This window comes from Natrix helvetica (assembly GCF_964273705.1).
Source record: "Natrix helvetica genome assembly, chromosome: Z".
NCBI lineage: Eukaryota > Metazoa > Chordata > Lepidosauria > Squamata > Natricidae > Natrix > Natrix helvetica.
Window position 1 is genome coordinate 22,539,978 of NC_138554.1, and position 19,184 is coordinate 22,559,161.

Genomic DNA, 19,184 nt, shown 5'->3' on the forward strand with positions numbered 1-19,184 from the left:
GCAGCTGCCAGTCTGGGATAACGTCTTTTTTTTAAAATGTCACATGTGTGGAGAAGGCAAAACAGCTTTTGAGGAAAGTGAATGTACTAGGATGTACTGGTGGTCTAGGGCAGGAGTCAGCAAACTGCAGCTCTGGAGCCGCATGTGGCTCTTTTCTCCTTTTGCTACAGCTCCATCATCTGTCGGCGACACAATTTTGAGAGGAGCTTCCGGTGGTGGGGGGGGGAGAAGCACAGTGCGCCAGGAGAAGACTCTATGGCAAGGGGAGGGTTTTCCAGTTGTCTCCACAATTGATAGGGCTTTCAGTTATGACAGGTAAAGGAAAAAGTACGCCACACTAGGAGGAGACTCTATGGTGGGGGAACTGAACTTCCGGTCAGCTCCAGAATTGAACAGGGGGCTTCCGGTTAGGAGCTTTGTGGCTCCCGGTGTTTTCTTTTCTGTAGGAAACGCGTCCAAAGGGCTCTTTGAGTGTTTAAGTTTGCCGATCCCTGTTCTAGGGTTAGGAGGAGATTTTGACATACTTGCGTTCTTTTTGTGCCTAAAATCTCAGTTACTGACTGCAAACTATCCTGTCTTTTTATTATGCCTTAAAATGGATATATTTGCTTAGGGATGTATTCTGTTCTAAATCAATAAAACGAATCTTCTTTTTTGTGGATTTATAATTGCCATACTTAATGAAGCTATAGTGTGAGTGCAAAAGAGATGTTATAGATAGTCCTCGATTTAACAATAGTTCATTTAGTGACCGTTCAAAGTTACAATAGCACTGAAAAATGTGACTTACGACCATTTTTCACAGTTACAATCCTTGCAGCATCCCCATGATCATGTGATCAAAATTCAGATGCTTAGCAACTGACTCATACTTATGACAGCTTCTGTATCCCAAGATCATCAACTTTTGTGACCTTCTCACAAGCAAAGTCAATAGAGAAACCAGATTCACTTAGCCCAACTCAATGGTCGGCAAGCCGCGGCTCGTGAGCCACAAGCGGCTCTTTACACATTTTAATGCGGCTCTTCTGTGTGCCGGGCGCCCGCTCCCCTCCCTCCTCTCGGGCACTTCAAAACAAGCGCCCCTTTCCCTTTTTTCTTTTCGATCCACAATGATTAGGGAGGATCCTGAAGTCGGGCGGGGACGAGAAGCGAGGAGGCAGAAAAAGAAACAGAGGCTAGGGAGCTTCCCCCCGCCCCCTCCCAGCAAAAATCTAACCGGGGAGCCGGGCGGGCAGTAGCAAATTAGCCGATCACGCCACGGCTCCCCGGTTAGATTTTTGCTGGGAGGGGGCGGGGGGGGGAAAGCTCCTTGGCCTCCGTCTCTTTTTCTCCCTCCTCGCTTCTTGGGGCTCCACCAATGGGGGAGCAAGGCCCGCCCAGCGCCAGGCTTTGGGCTAACACAGAGGTCTGCAAAGTTGGCTGTTTTAAGACTGGTGGACTTCAATTCTCAGAATTCTGGGAGTTGAAGTCCACCAGTCTTAAGAGCCAATTTTGCAGATCCCTGGGCTAATATGATTGATGCCCTTGGTGGACTTCAATTCTCAGAATTCTGGGAGTTGAAGTCTACAAGTCTTAAAGCTGTCAGGTTTGAAGACCCTGGGTTTTTTTCCTAAAGGGTTAGGGATGCAAGGATCTTGTAACTTGACAGCTTTAAGACTTGCGTGCTTCAAATGCCAGAGTTTATTGAAACTAAAAACAGTGTACCATCCTATGTATTTTCGGTTTTAAAAATGTGGCTCTCAAAATAAATTTCAATTGTGGTTTTGGCGAGATTTGACTCAGTTGAAAAAAAAGGTTGCCCACCACTGGCCCAACTCATCAACTGCAGAGATTCACATAACAAGTGTGGCAAGAAAAGTCATAAAATGGGGCAAAACTCACCTAACAAAGAAACCTTGGGCTCAGTTGTCATAAGTTGAGGATTATCTGTATTTTGTCATCTTCAAAATATAGCTAAGCAACAGCAAAGGGTGATTTGAATTAATAGTACTAGAAATCACGCTTTAAAAGTATGAATCCTAGATCAGTCTACATGCTTATTTATTTAACCTGTATCCTCTGTTACCTTTTCCCCATGGAGTTCAAAAGAGTCTATGGATGAGTGCACAGAGCATAGTAGGCTAATGGGATTGTCTAGTTTGTGGCTCAATATTTGTTACCCCTTTATGGTTAGTGTTTAATTTACAGTTCAATGGATTGTGTGAATCCAAACAATTGAATTAATGTAAGAAGCCATGACTGTCATCCATAATTTGATTCATTTGGATGTCTTGCTTGTCATGGCTGAGTCCTTCCTCATGATATAGATTCCAACTCATTGCAAGCTTCCCATGAGGTAGGTTGAAACTGATCCAAGGACTCCTGAAATAAAAGTTGGACTTAGTCCAGCATCCTGAAAGAAGATCTCCCATGTATCATTCTAGGACAGAATTTCTCAACCTTGGCACCTTGAAGATGTGTGGATTTCAACTCATAGAATTCACCATCCACTCTAGCGAGCTGGCTGGGGAATTCTGGGAGTTGAAGTCCACACATCTTCAAGTTGCATGGTTGAGAAACACAGTTCTGGGGCTTTATGGAATCAACCAGCTTAGAAATTCAATGAACAAACAAAATCACTTGCCGTCTATTTCTTCAGAGAATGGAAAACCTGGACATGAGAACATCACCTTGATGGAAGATAAAATGCAGGCCCTCTGGAAGATTAATATTCCCATTGATAAGGCAAGAAAACCCAAGATATGTTCATTCCATGAAGATTCTGGAGGACTAACAGATTTAGGGGCCAATTGTGCGGAATGTGTGAATTGCATCATGTAAAGCAGGGCTGTCCAACTTTGGTAACTTTAAGACTTGTGGACTTCATTGCCCAGAATTCCCCAGCCAGGATGTCCTGCCTATGACTGGTGGGGAATTCTGGGAGTTGAAGTTTTAAAAGTTGCTGAAGTTGGACACCGCTGATCTAAAGACTTTGAAACAATCAGGCATTTGGGAAGGACAGAAAAACTATGACTGGTCCCTCCCTTCTTGCCCCTCCAAAACCTTTATAGGTAGTCCTCAACTTATAGCCTTATATCTGAAAAAGGAGGCTTACAGCCTGGATAGGTTTGTCCCCAACTGTGGTCACATGACTGCACTTTGGGCACTCAGAAACACAGCTGCATTTATGACTGTTTGCCACATCTCATGATCCCATGACCTTGTTTTATGATGGTCAAACTCTCAATTGACCACCACAAAGAACACTATAAATTCAGGTGGGTCACATGATTGACCTGTTTTACAACCACTATGACTCACTAAGAACAATTAATCAGTGGAACGACTTGCCTCCAGAAGATGTGAATGCTCCAACACTGGAAGTTTTTAAGAAGATGTTGGACAACCATTTGTCTGAAATGGTAGAGGGCTCTGATGGCGAACCTATGGCATGCGTGCCACAGATGGATGTGCACATGCCGCCCAGCTGATTTTCACCCTCCCCAGGCTTCAGGAAAGGCTCTGGAGCCTGGGGAGAGTGAAAACGGCCTCCCCTGCCCCTCCCAGAAGCCCTCTGGAAGCTGGAAATGGATCATTTCTGAACTTCTGGTTGGCCCATTGGGCCCATTTTTTACCCTCCCCAGGCTCCAGAGGCTCTCCTAAAGCCTTGGGAGGGAGAAAAATTGCCTCCCTCAGCCCCCCCCCCAGGAAATACCAAGCTCAGCTTGGAGGCGAGCAGTGCGTGGGGGGGAGGGGCATGGGGGGTTGTGCACATGTGCATGTGGGGGGGGGCACTTTGCATTATGGGTGCCGGCACACGCATGCGCTATTGCGTGCACGCACTTACATTTTTGGCACCCAATTATAAAAAGGTTATCCATCACTGGTATAGGATTTCCTGCCTAAGCAGAGGGTTGGATTAGAAGACCTCCAAGTTCCGTTCCAACTCTGTTGTTCTGTTCTGTTCTGGATTGTAATGGGTAGACTTCATTACAGTTGTACCCTGTATGAGAAGGAGTGGCAGAACCTGAGGGTGGAGTTAAGAGGGACCAACCTAGAATTTCTACATAACCACAAGCAGAATACAGAGTTCAAAGAGACTTTGGAGGTCTTCTAGTCCAACCCCCTACTCAAGCAGGGGACCTTATATCTTTCTAGTCAAGTGATTGTCCAGTCTCTTCTCAAAAGCCTCCAGTGATGGAGCATTCACAACTTCTGAAGGCAAGCTGTTCCACTGGTTAATTGTTCTCACTGTTAGAAAATTTATCTTTAGTTCTAGGTTGCTTCTCTCCTCGATTAGATTCCATCCATTGCTTCTTGTTCTGCCTTCAGGTACTTTGGAGAATAGATTGACCCCCTCTTCTTTGTGAAACTTTATTGAAACTGCTGTCATGTCACCCCTAGTCCTTCTTATCACTAAACTAGACATACCCAATTCCTGCAACCATTCTTCGTATGTTTTAGCCTCCAATCCCCTACTCATATTTTTGCACGTTACTAAGTCCAACTCCTTCAATTGCATTGACCCTTATCTAACTTGTAGTAGGTGCTAAAGGTTAATTGAGAAGATTCCTGTGGTTGGCATGAGTAGTAATACATCAGTTTAATTAGACCTTCACATATGGATCTGCTCTTTTGGGCTTGACATATCGCAATTTTATCCATGAGCTAAATGGAAATTTGAATCAGGGTTTTCTTAGTCGTAAACTCGTTATAATATGGGGAACCTATAATACTCCTCAAAGAATGGGACTATAGCAACGTCTAGCATATTCTTTGCTCATGCTCCTTGGGATAATGGAAGTTATAGTCCAACAACTTAGTTTTGCCTACAGCTGCTCTAATGAAAACATCATTACATCTTAGTTTTCTCTTCCAAGCTGTGGAATTTAATTTGACAAAATGTAATGTTTTCTGCTGGTGAGGTATGATTTCATTTGGGGCAGCCAATTGCTGATAAAACCCCAACAATTTTCCATGTGAAAACCTCTGAACAGATGGCCTGCACATATTTGTGCAACTCCTTCTTTTCCATAATAGGATTTTAAAGGAGGGTGACTGAAGACAGGTAAAATAACAGCACCTGTATTATGTTGCCCAAAATAGGTTTGTGGGCTTGTTAGGGCCTAAGAAGTGTCTTCATTTGTGGTTTTTCACATTGGGACTTTTATAAGATATCCCCTCATTTAGCCTCAGAGATTAAGTAACTATGCTGCATTGTTCTCGCGGCAATGACACCATTGCCACAGATTGGCTGAAATGTTGCAATGTCCAGATTAGAATAGACAAAGTTTGTTTTGATGAACTAACAAAAATATTGCCAAGGTTGAATTCCCATCTTGTAAGCTGAAGTCATCAAATTTATAAGGCTTATGCAAATCATTTCACTTGGTTTCTCTTATGTCACGTTTGGCTGTAATGCTACTTGATTTCATTTGGCTGTGCTGCAAGAATACAGGCAATCAATTTACACATTCGAGGTTATGGTTAAGTTTTTGTGCAAATCCAATTACTGTGGCTAGGTTTTGCGGCTCAGAACAATAGGTAAAGCCAGATATGGGCTGTTGTCATAAAGATTATATGTTAAATGTTATAAAGCCACCTAGAGTTGGTTGGTAGACAGATGGGTGGCAAAGAAATCTAATATTTATTTAGCGTAGGGCTTCATTTTTGTTGCCATGTATTTTGAGAGGAAGGAAAATCTACAGGGTAGTCTGGCTGGCAGCAGTTTGTTTTGTTCACACTGTCACCCAATCAAGGGTGCACCTGGAGGCAAACTAGCTTCACATCTCACAAATTTAATAAGTAAATATGTGAAGAAAACTAATACGGCTTGTTCAAGAAGCTATGATTTAGGAATTTCCAGACTTTTGAGGTTGCTACATACCATTATGGATGCATGTTAAAAGTCCTATAAATCAAGTGGCAGCTGTAGGACACAGAAGGATGGAGCACTGGAGGAGTTTCACATCTTGTGGAAAAAGTTTTACTCCCAAAATCTATGGAGATTCTCAGTCATCTAGGTCATGGTTGTCCCAAAGTTGCTTTTTCAAGAGGCAATTGGAGTTTCTGGTTTTTCTTTGAAGACGTTTTGTTTCTGAAGAGTTGAAGAAGCTTCTTGGATGAGAAGTGAAACATCTTCAAAGAAAAACCAGAAAGTTCAGTTGCCTCTTGAAAAAAGATCCTGAGATTGGTAAGGCCACACTTGGAATACTGCATTCAGTTTTGGTGTCCAGGATATAAAAAAGATGTGGAGACTCTAGAAAGAGTGCAGAGAAGAGCAACAAAGATGATTGAGGGACTGGAGGCTAAAACATATGAAGAGCGGTTGCAGGAACTGGATATGTCTATTTTAATGAAAAGAAGGACTAGGGGTGACATGATAGCAGTGTTCCAATATCTCAGGGATTGCCACAAAGATGAGGGAGACAAACTATTCTCCAAAGCACCTGAACAAGAAGCAATGGGTGGAAACTAATCAAGGAGAGAAGCAACTTAGAACTGAGGATAAATTTCTTGACAGTTAGAACAATTAATCAGTGGAACAGCTTGCCTCCAGAAGTTGTGAATGCCCCAACACTGGAAGTCTTTAAGAAGATGTTGGATAGCCATTTATCTGAAACGGTATAGGGTTTCCTGCCTAGGCAGGGGGGTGGACTAGAAGACCTCCAAAGTCCCTTCCAACTCTTCTATTCTATTCTATTCTATTCTATTCTATTCTATTCTCCTTTCCAGACTTCGCCCCATCAGATTCATCTTTTGACAGAGCGGGTGGGGTAAGCTCTTTGCTGACCTTTGGACCGTCTGGCCATCGGATACCTTCCGCCGCTCAACTATTGAGCAGGACGTCTCTAAGAGGATTTCGCCACCTTAAAAAAAAAAAAAGAGGTCCCCTGTTAGGAGGCAAAGCTTGAGTAACGTATGCGAAGGGAAGTCCCGCCCAGAATCCCTGGATTGGTTATCGCAAAATCAGGACGCCAGAGTCCGATGGGAATGAAGTGAAATTTAGTAGGTTATGAAAAAGGAAGGGCGGAGGGCCACCGATTTCGGCTTCGCGGCGGTCTGGGGGAGGGAGCGGGGTTTATTAGTGAGAGACTGCAAAGGCGGGTTGGGAAAAAGCCGTGCGAGAAAAATCGGATTTTCTTTGGAGAACAGACGTCGGTCTGGAGTTCAAAACTAAAAGGGGACGCGGGGTTTGTTGCTTGGGGGAGGCAGGGACGACCCCCTCCCAGGCATTTAAGACAGCAGGAGCTATCTTAATAGAAGCCAAAAGTCAGATTTATTGGGAATTACGGATAAGTAAGGGTGGAGTGGAAATAAGGCTCCCCCCCCCCCCCCGGCAGGATCACTCCGTTTTTAAAGCTGTCCGATAAAACAGAGTTCCAGACTGCCCAACATTTCCTGTTCGGAAAGGGGGAAGATAAAAAAGAAGCAAATTCACCTGTTGAATGTCTGCATATTCCAGCCTTGTGGTGGTGGAATTGATTTCTTCTGGCACATGTGACCAAATTCTCACTTTATTTACTTTTAAGCAGGATGGATCAAAATGATTTTCAATCAGAGTTAATTGCTTAAACCACTATGGAGTTTGTAAGCCATGATGTATAAGCTGTAATTTCTGAGTGCACCCACTGGGCTAAGTCAACCAAACTAGTTACATAATGACTTAGCTTGTTACCTAAATCAAGAATCCCCAACCTTTTGGACCTCAAGGAACACTACATTCATAATTTTAAATCCCACGGACCACCAATATGATCTGCCTAATACTGGCTGGGGAGGGCATGGCTAGGTGGTCATGTGACTGGATGGGCGTAGCCAACGTGATGTCACTCACGTCGGGCACCTTGCCGGACTCGCTCCTCCCAGCCTTCCCATCCGGGCTCCTTAGGGCCCCAATAGGAAGCCGTTGTTGGAGCTAAACAGCCACCATGAGAAAGAATTTGCAAAAAAGCTGGCTCAGTTCAAATTGGATCTGACCGAGAAGGAGGCTCAGCAGAAGCATCTCACTGAGATCTATTGAGCATAGGCTTTCCAAGCAGAGAGAAGACCTGTGGGAGTGCAAGTCTAAGTACCAGCACCTGGAGGCTCAGAAGGCTGAGGTGGTTAGCCAGTTCCAGACCATGATACAGTCCCACTGGAACAAGGCCCTCCGGCTCTTCACCACCAGTGGCACTTCCCTCCTGCCTTTGCCCAAAGCCCCGCACCAGGAGGCTGAAGCAGACCCGTCAGAATTTCTGTCCCCCTCTGACCCACACAAAAAGACTCTGAAGGGGGAGACTCTGCAGCAACACAAGCATTCATTGCACATATCCAGCCCAGGGGCCATAGTTTGAGGAAGCCTGATTTTGTGCAATATAAAAAATGCAAATAATTTTTTTGTGGACCACCAAATTTTTCTTGTAGACCACCAGTGGTCCACAGACCACCAGTTGGTGACCACTGGCCTAAATCAAGGCAAATAGAAGCTAGCTATTTGGATTGATGTAGTAATGCTACCTGCTCTAATCATATCTGGTTCATATAAGTATCTTTTAGTGTCCATGTGCCTCTTCCTTGACACTTTGAGGTATGTGTGAAACCTGCTTTGTTACTCAGTGGTCTAAATGTCCAGGATAAATATGATGAGGCCAATTCTAAACATTCTTGGTAGCAAAGATTCAGTCATATGGAACTCTTACATTCCCTACAGTATGGAAAATGATTGGCTGGGGAAGATTAAGAAGTACTCGCCTTAAGCTGGCCAAACAGTGTAGAAATCACAAGGATTTCTTGGACCTGCAAGCAGCTTGGAAATCATACAAACCTCACCAGGCTGTGAAGACCAGGAATATCCTCTCCAAATAACTCTTCAAAGCTTAACATTCCTTATATTTTTAGGTAGCTATTAGACATTAGGGGTGTCAAACTCCCGTCACCATGGTGGTGTCATGTGATGTATCGGGACTCCCCCCCCCCATTCACTAAACTCGGTGTGGCTGTGGTCAGGGTGTGATGCATCCGACCCATGGGCCGGGAGTTTGATAGCCCTGTACTAGACGATCCATGACATCCTTTCAGAGTTATTTCCTTACCTAAACAGAAAAAATAGAATTGCCATGTACACACACACACACACACACACAAGTAATGTGAGCGGGAGTGACTTCTGATTTCCTGCTAGCTTCCCCAGTTACTTTTCTTATACGGAGCTGGCAGAGAGTGTCAGAAATCTTCAACTGACCATTGCAATGTAATGACCCACAGTTTTGCAAATACAACTCGTTTGAAGATCCTTTAAATTTCAATCACACGGGTTCTGGATTTTATACGCATTCTTTAACGGATTTGAAACACCTTGATTTAAAAGCCTTTGCACTATTTGGGCTTACCGAAGATTACAAACAGGCAGGTTTAGTAGTATATAGGCATCCTGTTCTTTATAGGTCCATGCCATTGCTTCAGATTTTCATATACTCTTTCTAAAATGTTGCTATTAATCCTGGGTAACTTCTTTGAAATGTTGCACAAAGGAGCTATGAGGATTCACTGGTTAGGAGACAGGCTTCTGTTTGCACTATTCCCAAACAAGATACATTCACTGCATGGAATCATATTAGCCGATCCAGAGAATGGCTCTAGATGGACCTGCTAGAATTTTACTGGAAGGAAACTTTAATTGAGAGGCAAAAAACTAAAACAAACAAAATCAAACTAATCATAAAACCCCTGTGGAGTGAAGAGGGGAGGTTGTGTTTTTTTTAACTCTCTCATTAGTCTACCAGTTCACTCCCAGCTGCATTTTACTGCATGTATAAATCAAGGATATTTGTAGGAAAATGAAAAAAAAAAGTCCTGTATTTAGGTTTTATAAAAAAAGGCAGAAGTACTGAAGAGGGAAAACAGGTTTGGCTGCTATACAGAGGAAAAGGATTTCGGCATCTTAGTAGGTTGAAAGGTAAAATAGAGCCCTCTAACAATGTGGTGTGGCTGCTAATAGTTATTGCAATTAGATTACATCACCAAAAACACTGATTAGATCATGAGAAGTAATTGCTCTACTCTGTGTTGCTCAAGTGCCCCATTGTAAGAAGGGTTTTCATAAACTGGACAATTACCAGAATAGAGTGGGAATTGGTAACTAAAAATGACCTCAAAAGAAGTTCTAACACTGATCCTTCAGAGGAGAACATAAAGAAGCATAAGATGAGAGATATAACTACAATTTCAAGGTTAGTCCACAGAAAATACGTGGGCTGCCTGTGGTCCACAGGCCACTGCAAACCCAACAGACAAGCAGCAGCTTCCTAAAGAGGCCAGCTTTTTTTTGGACCCATCTGGACTTTCACTGCCTTAGCATCACATCCCTGCAGCTTTTAGGAGCCATAAAGAAGGGTAAAAATAGCCCAGTGATGACCAAGATGGAAAAGTCAAGTTCTCTATTCTACAGAGGAAGTCAGGAACTGTGAGCAAAATGCAGGGAAGGAGATTTGAGTTAAATGGGAGAAAGAATGTCCTCATCGTAAAAATTGCTTGGTTGTAGAATTTACCACCTTGGTTGGTGGCCAACTGAACTATGATGAGATGCTTCAGCTGAGGATGCACAATGTCTTCCAATTCTGATTTAATCTGCAATGATTTGTTGGCACTTTACAAGTTACAACTGAGAAGTAGAGAGAAACAGGAGGTCTGGATTTTCTGGAAGGAGGAAGTTTCCAGCAGGTTAGATTTAGCTTGCCAACATATTTACTTGGCATAGAACCTATGCCTTTAACATCTTCTCAAAAGATCAGCTCTTAGATATCTCCCTCTTTCTACCGTCATTAAAAAAACAGAATACAGATTTACAAGGAGTTTGTTTGACAACCTTGGTGGTGGTGGATGGGAGCAGAACATTTTATGTTTATAGAATATTTGTGTGAGTTAACTGATGGCCCATAAGAATGTAGATGGATCAATAATTTAGATCCAGATCCTGATAGCAGAGATTTTGGCTGTGATGAGAAAGGAATATCTGTATGAGATATTCTCAAAGTCTCATCTGTTGAATTTCTATAGGTTATGTATGTTAATGTCCCTCTTTTCAGAAGAAAAGATGGTACCTCTTTAAATTGGAGACTGACCACACCCAGCTTTCTGAATGATGATGAATTCCAGTTTCCATCGGCCTTAGTGTGTATCAGTGGTGGGATTCAATTTTTTTTACTACCGGTTCTTTGGGCGTAGCTTGGTGGGCATGGTGTGGCTTGGTGGGGGTCGCTTGGTGAGTGTGACAGGAGAAGGATACTGCAAAATTCTCGGGAGCCTCGGGAGGCAGAGAATAGATGGGTCCAGTCTGAGGTGGTATTTACCAGTTCTCTGAACAACTCAAAATTTCTGCTACTGGTTCTCCAGAACTGGTTGGAACCTGCTGAATACCACCTCTGGTATGTATGTGTGCAGGAGATTATGGGACTTGCCCAACAGCATCAGGAGGGCTGCAGGTGGCCCTTTTCCTGCTATCAATGAATACCAGATCATCCTTGAATGGAGGAAAACTCTCCATTTGAAGGGTGAGCTACAAACAGGAGTCCTGGGCCCTCTAGTAGTTACCGGAGAATTAAAACAGAAAGGGGTGGTGGTGAGTCAGATGATTGGATTCTTTTGAAAAGCAGAGTTTGGTAATGGAGCCTTGTTTCAAGAGGCCAAGACCAATGAATGCCTTGCTTTCCATTCCAGGATTGGGGAACAAAACAATAATAATTCTATGTGAAAAACAACAACAACATTATTTTCCAGTAACTGCATCAGTGGGAAAACAACATGTAGAATAATGTTATAGAAGGATGGTAGCAGTGCATATTTCTTCTGAGTCTGGATTTTACTTATTGCTTTTCTCTCTGTGTGTATGCACACATGTGTGGAAGACAGGGAGAACTTTGAACATATACATGTGTGACCTTAATTTCATTGCGCTGGCTCTCTTCTCTTTGCAAAGAACAAAGTCTCTTTTTGTAAATTGCTGTCAATAGAAGCCAGGTGTTGTTTTTTTTGTTGTTGTTCTGCACAGCCTGTACCACAAAGAGGAGTGACACGAAAGGAGGCTGGAAGACAAGGAGAAGAGGAAAACAGGTTTGGTGGAGTTGGAGAAGCCGGAAGGCTAATGGTAGATTTTGAAGAAGTGAGGAAGGAACACTTTGGAATTGCATTATTTCTCTTTCCTGTGAATTCCATCAAGAAGGTTCCCTCCTTTCCAGGGACAGAGATTTGAAAGGAGTTGAAATTTGGGCTTCTGTTTTTACTTCCTTTGTATCTCTCTCTTTCCTCCTTCCACAGAAACACAATGACCAAACGGATTGTCGAGTCTATTCAGTATGAAGGAATGACTTTTCCCAGCGTCGTGCATAGCGAAGAGAGTGTTCGCTATGCTCACAGGAGTTTTGAAGTGCGGGATAGTGATGTCTTCAACATTACGTACCCCAAATCTGGTAAGCCACACAAGTGCCTATCCGGTGCTTCCCTGGAATTTCAGGAATTTCAGAAATTTCAGGGCGAAGAAAATATATTAATTTCTACTTTCAGGGTTTGCTTTGACTCACTGTTCTCCAGTCTAGAGTATATGTCAAGGCACCATTTCATCTTTAGCAGTGGTATGTGGACAGATAAAATTGTAATAGCTAGAATGTTTCCAGAAAAAATTATCAAAACTAACAATGTTTGAAGTGTGTGAAATAAAAATCTTATAAGCACAAATGCCTTGTTGGAAAATTTAATTTTGGATGTATGTCGGTACTATTTGCAGTTCTGTCCATTGGTGAAAGGGTTGTCTTAAAGCTATGAGACAGAAAGAAATATAGGCACTTAAACACTGTGCAGTATATTGCGTCCTCTGACTGTCTGTCCATCCTTCCAATTTTTTTTGTCCATGGAAACTAGTGACCAAGTTAATAGAAGTGCATGCATGTGGGGAAACCCAAAATACTGAAATAATACCCGGGATTTTGTTTGCTTAGTGCTACTCCTTGTAAGTATGGTGGTTCCACTGGATCATTTCAGATCCTACACCTGGGGATTTCTTCCACAGCTGCTACAAAAAGCTTTGGTAAGTTCCTTCAGTGGCGTCCTGCAGATTCAAGGTAAGGTTGAAGCATAGAATCTTCTTGTCTTGTTTTCAGGAACAACGTGGATGCAAGAAATTCTTTCTTTGATCTCTAGCAATGGAGATCCCACATTCTCACAGTCAGTACCTTGTTGGGAACGAGTGCCCTGGGTTGAACACAAGACAGCAATCCAGTACTTGGAGAACCGGCCTGACCCTCGTCTCATTACCTCTCATTTGCCTGCAACAATCTTTCCAGAAAAGTTCTTCTCTTCACAAGCTAAGGTGATTCCATTTGTACGTATACCTAGCGGGTGTGCATATATAAAGGAAATATTGATTCATTATACAAGCCATGGACTGTTTAACAATGAATTCAGTTGTAGGATCCAATCTGGGTTAGTCACCAGGACCAGAAGTTTAGCTTTTATACTCGTGCTGGAGCCCATTCTCAGGGAACTTCTTTGTACCAGAATGTCTACACAGAGAGATATTCCCTGAGGATGGGCTCCAGCAGGAGTCCAAGATTTCAAAAGACTAAACCTGTGGTCCCATTGGTCACTGCTAAGAAATCAGCCAGCAGTCAGAGATGGGGCATTCTGATAACTGGTAAGAGAAGTTGACATTTCCTCCTGGCCTCAACAAATCGCACTTTGGGAACGAACTATTGGAAGACCATTGAGATAAAGCCATTCCAACACTTGGAAACAATCTCTTCCAGGCTATTTACACTGTCCGTAACCCCAAGGATGTCTGTGTATCGCTCTACCATTATGCCAAGATGACTTCGTTTCTGGAGTACAGGGAGGATTTTGGAGAATTCATTGAGCTGTTTTCAGCAGGAAAAAGTATGTGGGTAAAGGTGGAAATTTGTTAATGATTTATTCACCTAAGTCAGTAGAATCCCCAGTAGAAAGAGAAGTTCCTCCTTGACTGCAGTCTTCTCCTTTTTATTATTCTTCATGATCCATCTTTCCCCTTCATGTGTACTATCTTAAGAGCCATGGTGGTGCAGTGGTTAGAATGCAGTAGTGCAGGCTAATTCACTGCTCACTCCAGGAGTTCGATCCTGAGCAGCTCAAGGTTTACTCAGCCTTCCATCCTTCCAAGGTCAGTAAAATGAGGACTCAGTTTGTTGGGGGGAAATAGGATGACTCTGTAAACCACTTAGAGAGAGCTGTAAAGCACTGTGAAGTGGTATATAAGTCTAAATGCTGTTGCTGGTGCTATCTCAGCAAGTCTATTTTGGATGGACAACCAAGATCCCAGGTTAATCTTGAACCCCTGAAGTTACCACCAAACATAATAACCCAGAACTGATGGTGCTATTTCCCTGCATTTTGAGGTAGGAAATACATGAGAAATAATCTATAGTCTGAGTCTTAGACATTCTAATAATCTGAGTCCTAAAATAAATTAACTTGGTTTAAAAATGCTAAAAAAAGAAATCAACCCCAGATCCAGAGAGAAACATGCCATTTCAGCTCTGGCCTTCACTATTCTACCCGTTTTATATTATAATCTTACTCTGAGATTCTCCTTAGATTCATCCTTAACCACCAACATCTTAGCCATCCATCCATCTTAGCCCCTTCATTATAACCCCTTTGCTGCCTTCATTCTTTATATAATGAAACATGAGTTGCTTATGCTATTTTTTTTTGTCATACAATTGACCCGCTTTTAACTGCCTCACAACTCACAGCGTTGACCTCTGGCATACATAAAATGCAACTGGTAAACCTGATTGCTTCTTTCTCTGTTCACTTGGGTCATGTTTTGTTTGACCTGGAACCAATTAAATTATGTCCTCTGATGAAGCAAAATTCCAGCCCTTTGCAGAATCCCCTTGTGTGTCAAATGTCTGTGGATGTCAACCCTGCACTAACAATCTGCTTTGTCTGTTAGATGATAACAAACGGATTCTGTCAGGTGAACTTTTAGCTCCTTGCTGTTTCCTTAGCATTCTTCCCTTTGGATGAGATGGTGTTTTTTGGTGACAAAGTTAATAAATCGCTTGTCAGACATGTGGGGGCCACATGGTCCTTCCCCCAAATGCCTTGGATTTTGGTTCCTTGTTACCTAGCCAGCATGGCCTGTGGCAAGGGATTGTAGGAATTATAATCCAAAACATCTGGAGGTGGAGTACCCATCTCCTTTTGCTATGAACATTTGCTTAGAAACTAGTTTTGCTGGGATCAGTGGAATTCACTATTAAGTAAATGCATATAGGTTTCCAATTTCAGGATTATTTTGCTTACTATATTAAAATATATGCAGTTACAAAAATGTTTTCCTTTTTATTTGCTTACCCCAGTTATCTTTGGCACCTGGTTTGATCATGTCAAAAGTTGGTTGGCCTACAAAAATGAGAAAAAGTTGCTCCTTCTGGTCTATGATGAATTGCTAAAGGTAGATATCTGTCTGCCTATCTATCTATCTATCTATCTATCTATCTATCTATCTATCTATCATCTATCTATCTATCTATCTATCTATCTATCTATCTATCTATCTTCTATCTATCTATCTATCTATCTATCTATCTATCTATCTATCATCTATCTATCTATCAATCTATCTATCTATCTATCTATCTTTATCATCTCTCTCTCTCTGCCCCTCTTCCTCTCTTCTGTCTGTCTCTCCGTCTATCCATATCTCCTCCCTCCCTCCCCCTCCCTCTCTCTCTCTCATTTCTCTCTCCCTCTTCCTATCTCTTGTCTGTCCATCCGTCCATCCGTCCACCCACCCACCCATCCATCCATCCATCCATCCATCCATCCATCCATTTCATTTTCATTCTTTGTTGTCTCACTCCAATTCAGGAGTCATTTTGTCCTAGAGGTCTTGACTTAGAGATCTTGATTTTACTCATGATCTTCTATCTTTAGGATCTACGTGGCAGTGTTCTTCGCATCTGTGAATTCCTAGGCAAGAATTTGGATCCTGCTATGGTTGACTCAGTGGTGGAAAATGCTTCCTTTGGAATGATGAAGAACAACAAGATGGTGAATTATACCCTGGTTCCTGAAGATGTGATGAATCAAAAGACCAGCACTTTCCTCAGGAAAGGTAAAAATAAAAAAGCTTTGAGAAAATCTACAGTTCAAGGAATCTCCAAACATTGGTGCAGTAAAACACAGAGTGTCTCACCCTTTTCCTTCCATTCCCTTGCAGGCGTTTCTGGGGACTGGAAAACTCACTTTACTGAAGAGCAGAGTGCTGCTTTCGACCAGCTCTACCAGGAAAATATGAATGGTCTAGAGACCAAATTTCCTTGGGATGAATTCCAGGTTGAAAAACATCAGGAAACTTGAGATTTTGGAGGGCAAAGGGTGCTGCTACAATCCAAAAATGCCAAACTTTGTGAATCAAAATAATATATTTCATTCAAAATAGGTAGTCCTCAAATTATGACTGCACTCTGGATCAGGACTGCTGTCACTAACAAATACCATCATAAAGCACAACCTCACATGACCACATCACTTAGCGACAGCAATCCAGACCTAGTTGTTGTTGTAACCCAAGATATGCAAGTTATTATGTGTAAAGCATAACAAGTCCCAGGTTAGGAGTTAGCAGGTGCCCCTGGGGGTGGGGTGGGGAGAGGCCCTGAAAGACCTGATACAGGCCATGTGGGTGTAGTGTGCATGCACCATGTGTTGAGGGCACAAGAAGGCCAAAGAAAGAGGTTGTGGGGTGCAGGCAGGTGCATATTGCATGTGTTGGTTCAGGGGGGCTATGGAAAGCTGGTGTGGGGAATGTGAGTGTGTGCGATCACAGGGAAGCCGGAGGAAGGACAGGCAATGGGGAAGTTGTGGAAAGAGGATACGTGTAAATGAGCAGGATGAGCTGGAAGGGGAAGTCAAACACGTCATCAGTTTGGAGTCATTGCACAACCATAAGATATCCAAGTATCTTCCATTGATCCTTATCTAGCACCAATTTATTTTTGACCATTAGTTGACCAGATTCTTTTGTATAGGTAGCAACAATAAACTTTTTAATGTTTTGAACTCAGCGAGTGCCCTTGGTAACTTGCGCCTGACAGTACGGTCCATGCGTGAATGAAAGGGGAAGGAGGGTGCAATGCGGGCGCGAGTGAAGAAAGCGGGGGGGGGGGGGAACGGCACACACCTCCCTGAGTCACATGCAATCTTTCTCACCAGATTCCCTATTGACTATGCTTAGTGGGAAGCCATCAGGGAAGATCCAAAAATATTGATCATGTGACTGTAGGTTGCTGCAACTGGTAGTATGTGTGAGCTGGTTGCAGGCTCCTGAATTCACATGACTGGGGCTGGAGCAGAGGTGGTATTTATTTTATTTATTTATTGTTTGTCAACAAGTACAAGGAAACAAGTATGAAAACATATGAAAAATGGCGCAAATAAATGGATATAAACAAGCAAAACATAGCCATAAACACATAAAAAGAGTACATATCAACGGGGACAGTAAGACATGGATGGTAGGCATGCTGGTGCGCTTATGCACACCCCCTTAGGGACCTCTTAAGAAATGCGTAAGGTCCATGGTAGACAGCTTAAGGTAAAAGGTATGGGGGTTAGAGGAACTAACAACAGGATCAGGTAGGGTGTTCCACACATTAACTACTCTATTGCTGAAATCGTTTTTCCTGCAATCAAGATTAGAACGGATTGCATTTAGTTTGTATCTATTGATAGCCCTTGTGTTATAGCAGTTGAAGTCAAAGTAATCATTAACAAGTAGGACGTTATGTCAGATTATCTTGTGCACTAAGCTCAGGTCAGAATATAGACGGCGCAGTTCAAGGTTATCCAGGCCTAAAATTTCAAGCCTGGTGGTATACGGAATTTTATTACGAGCAGAGAAGTTGAGTACTCTTCTTGTAAAATACCTCTGGACCCTTTCTAATGAATTCAGTGTATTCAGCAGGTTCTGGCCAGTTCTGGAGAACCGGTAGCAGAAATTCTGAGTAGTTTGGAGAACTGGTAAATACCACCTCTGACTGGCCTTGCCCCCATCTATTCTCTGCCTCCCGAGTCCCAATTTAAGTCCCAGTTTGCCCTTAAGTTTCTAACATACTGTGAAAACAGTAAAAAAGAGAAAAGGTAGATTCTCCCCTCCCTAAACTAAGCAATCCAAAGTGGTGGCATTCCATATTTGAGTGGTGCTTCACAAGGAGCAAGAAAGAAATACACACAATAATTTGTCTAGAAAAAGAGTTACGTTTAGATTCTTCCTGACATGCTATTTTTTTCATGAAGGGTTTTTTTTTTGGGGGGGGGGGGAATATCATGGAATAAATATTAACTAAAAGTTCTGTTTTGCTGCTCCGTGCCTCCCCCACCCCCAATGTCTGTTATATTTTTATCAATGTTACCTCGCCCTATTGTGGGTGTTACAAAAATCAATGGCAAATGAAATAGTAAGAGCTATCGTAGCCGACCACCAGATGGTGATGCCGATTTAAACAATGAAAGTCTATTTGCACAAACAGGGATTACGTTTGGGTTGTCTTTCAGTAGCATTCAACCATCAGGAGTGAAAGTGGTGGTGTAAGGCCCAGATTTTTGGGGTCCCAAGAGCAACAGAATAACATCTGAATTGGGACCTCCCAAACTAATGTTCTTATTTTAAAAAAAAAAATTTTTTTTTTTTGATCAGGAGTAGATTGCTGGCAATACCTGGTTATACATTGCATTTTTTCCTCTACAAATATGTTATCTCCTGTGACTGACAATGCTTTTATTGTCAGTAATAAGGGACCTCCTAACTGAAATGACAATATGGCTGGGTTTTTTTTAAAATTAACACCTGGAAAAGAGTCTGCTCAGACAAGACAGCTCTTCCTATTTACTCTCATGAGCTGTGAGATAACAAAATTCCAGCTCTAACCCCAATTACGGTAGATATAATTTCTCTAGTTTGTCTTAGCTGGAACCCAATACCTGCTAGACACTTAATCCTCACTAATACAGGTAGTCCTCAACTTACGACCATGATTGAGCTCATAATTATGATCGTAAATCCTGCTGGTCATTAAGCAGGTTTTATGGCCTTTTTCTGTGGTGTTCATCACCACAGAACCTATTGTCTGCAATGGGCACTTTGGGGTGAAATCCTGAAGTAAATGCCAATTTCTGGCAAAAGT

The 19,184-nt window shown here is 42.5% G+C and overlaps 1 protein-coding gene across 5 annotated transcripts; it reads left to right on the forward strand.

Annotated features, from left to right (window-relative positions):
* The first annotated feature begins 6,909 nt into the window (after positions 1–6,909).
* On the forward strand, positions 6,910–17,061 carry LOC309400923 (sulfotransferase 2B1-like). Of its 5 annotated transcripts, none has more exons than XM_081969674.1 (7): positions 6,910–6,990; positions 12,277–12,428; positions 13,116–13,336; positions 13,761–13,887; positions 15,357–15,451; positions 15,934–16,114; positions 16,220–17,061. In XM_081969674.1, the coding sequence occupies exons 2-7, from the start codon at positions 12,284–12,286 to the stop codon at positions 16,357–16,359; spliced, it is 909 nt and encodes a 302-aa protein (XP_081825800.1). In that variant the 5' UTR covers positions 6,910–6,990; positions 12,277–12,283; the 3' UTR covers positions 16,360–17,061. The 5 variants fall into 5 exon arrangements, with proteins under 5 accessions (XP_081825800.1, XP_081825801.1, XP_081825799.1 ...); XM_081969675.1 differs by lacking the exon at positions 6,910–6,990 and adding an exon at positions 11,107–11,133; XM_081969673.1 differs by lacking the exon at positions 6,910–6,990 and adding an exon at positions 11,992–12,121.
* The last annotated feature ends 2,123 nt before the right edge of the window (positions 17,062–19,184 follow it).

Excerpts from the sequence above, each read along its gene's own strand:
- LOC309400923 (XM_081969674.1), top strand. The coding sequence starts at position 12,284 with ATGACCAAACGGATTGTCGAGTCTATTCAGTATGAAGGAATGACTTTT. Across the intron at positions 13,888-15,356 it reads GCTGTTTTCAGCAGGAAAAA|TTATCTTTGGCACCTGGTTT; the intron begins GTATGTGGGTAA and ends TGCTTACCCCAG. Across the intron at positions 15,452-15,933 it reads TCTATGATGAATTGCTAAAG|GATCTACGTGGCAGTGTTCT; the intron begins GTAGATATCTGT and ends TTCTATCTTTAG.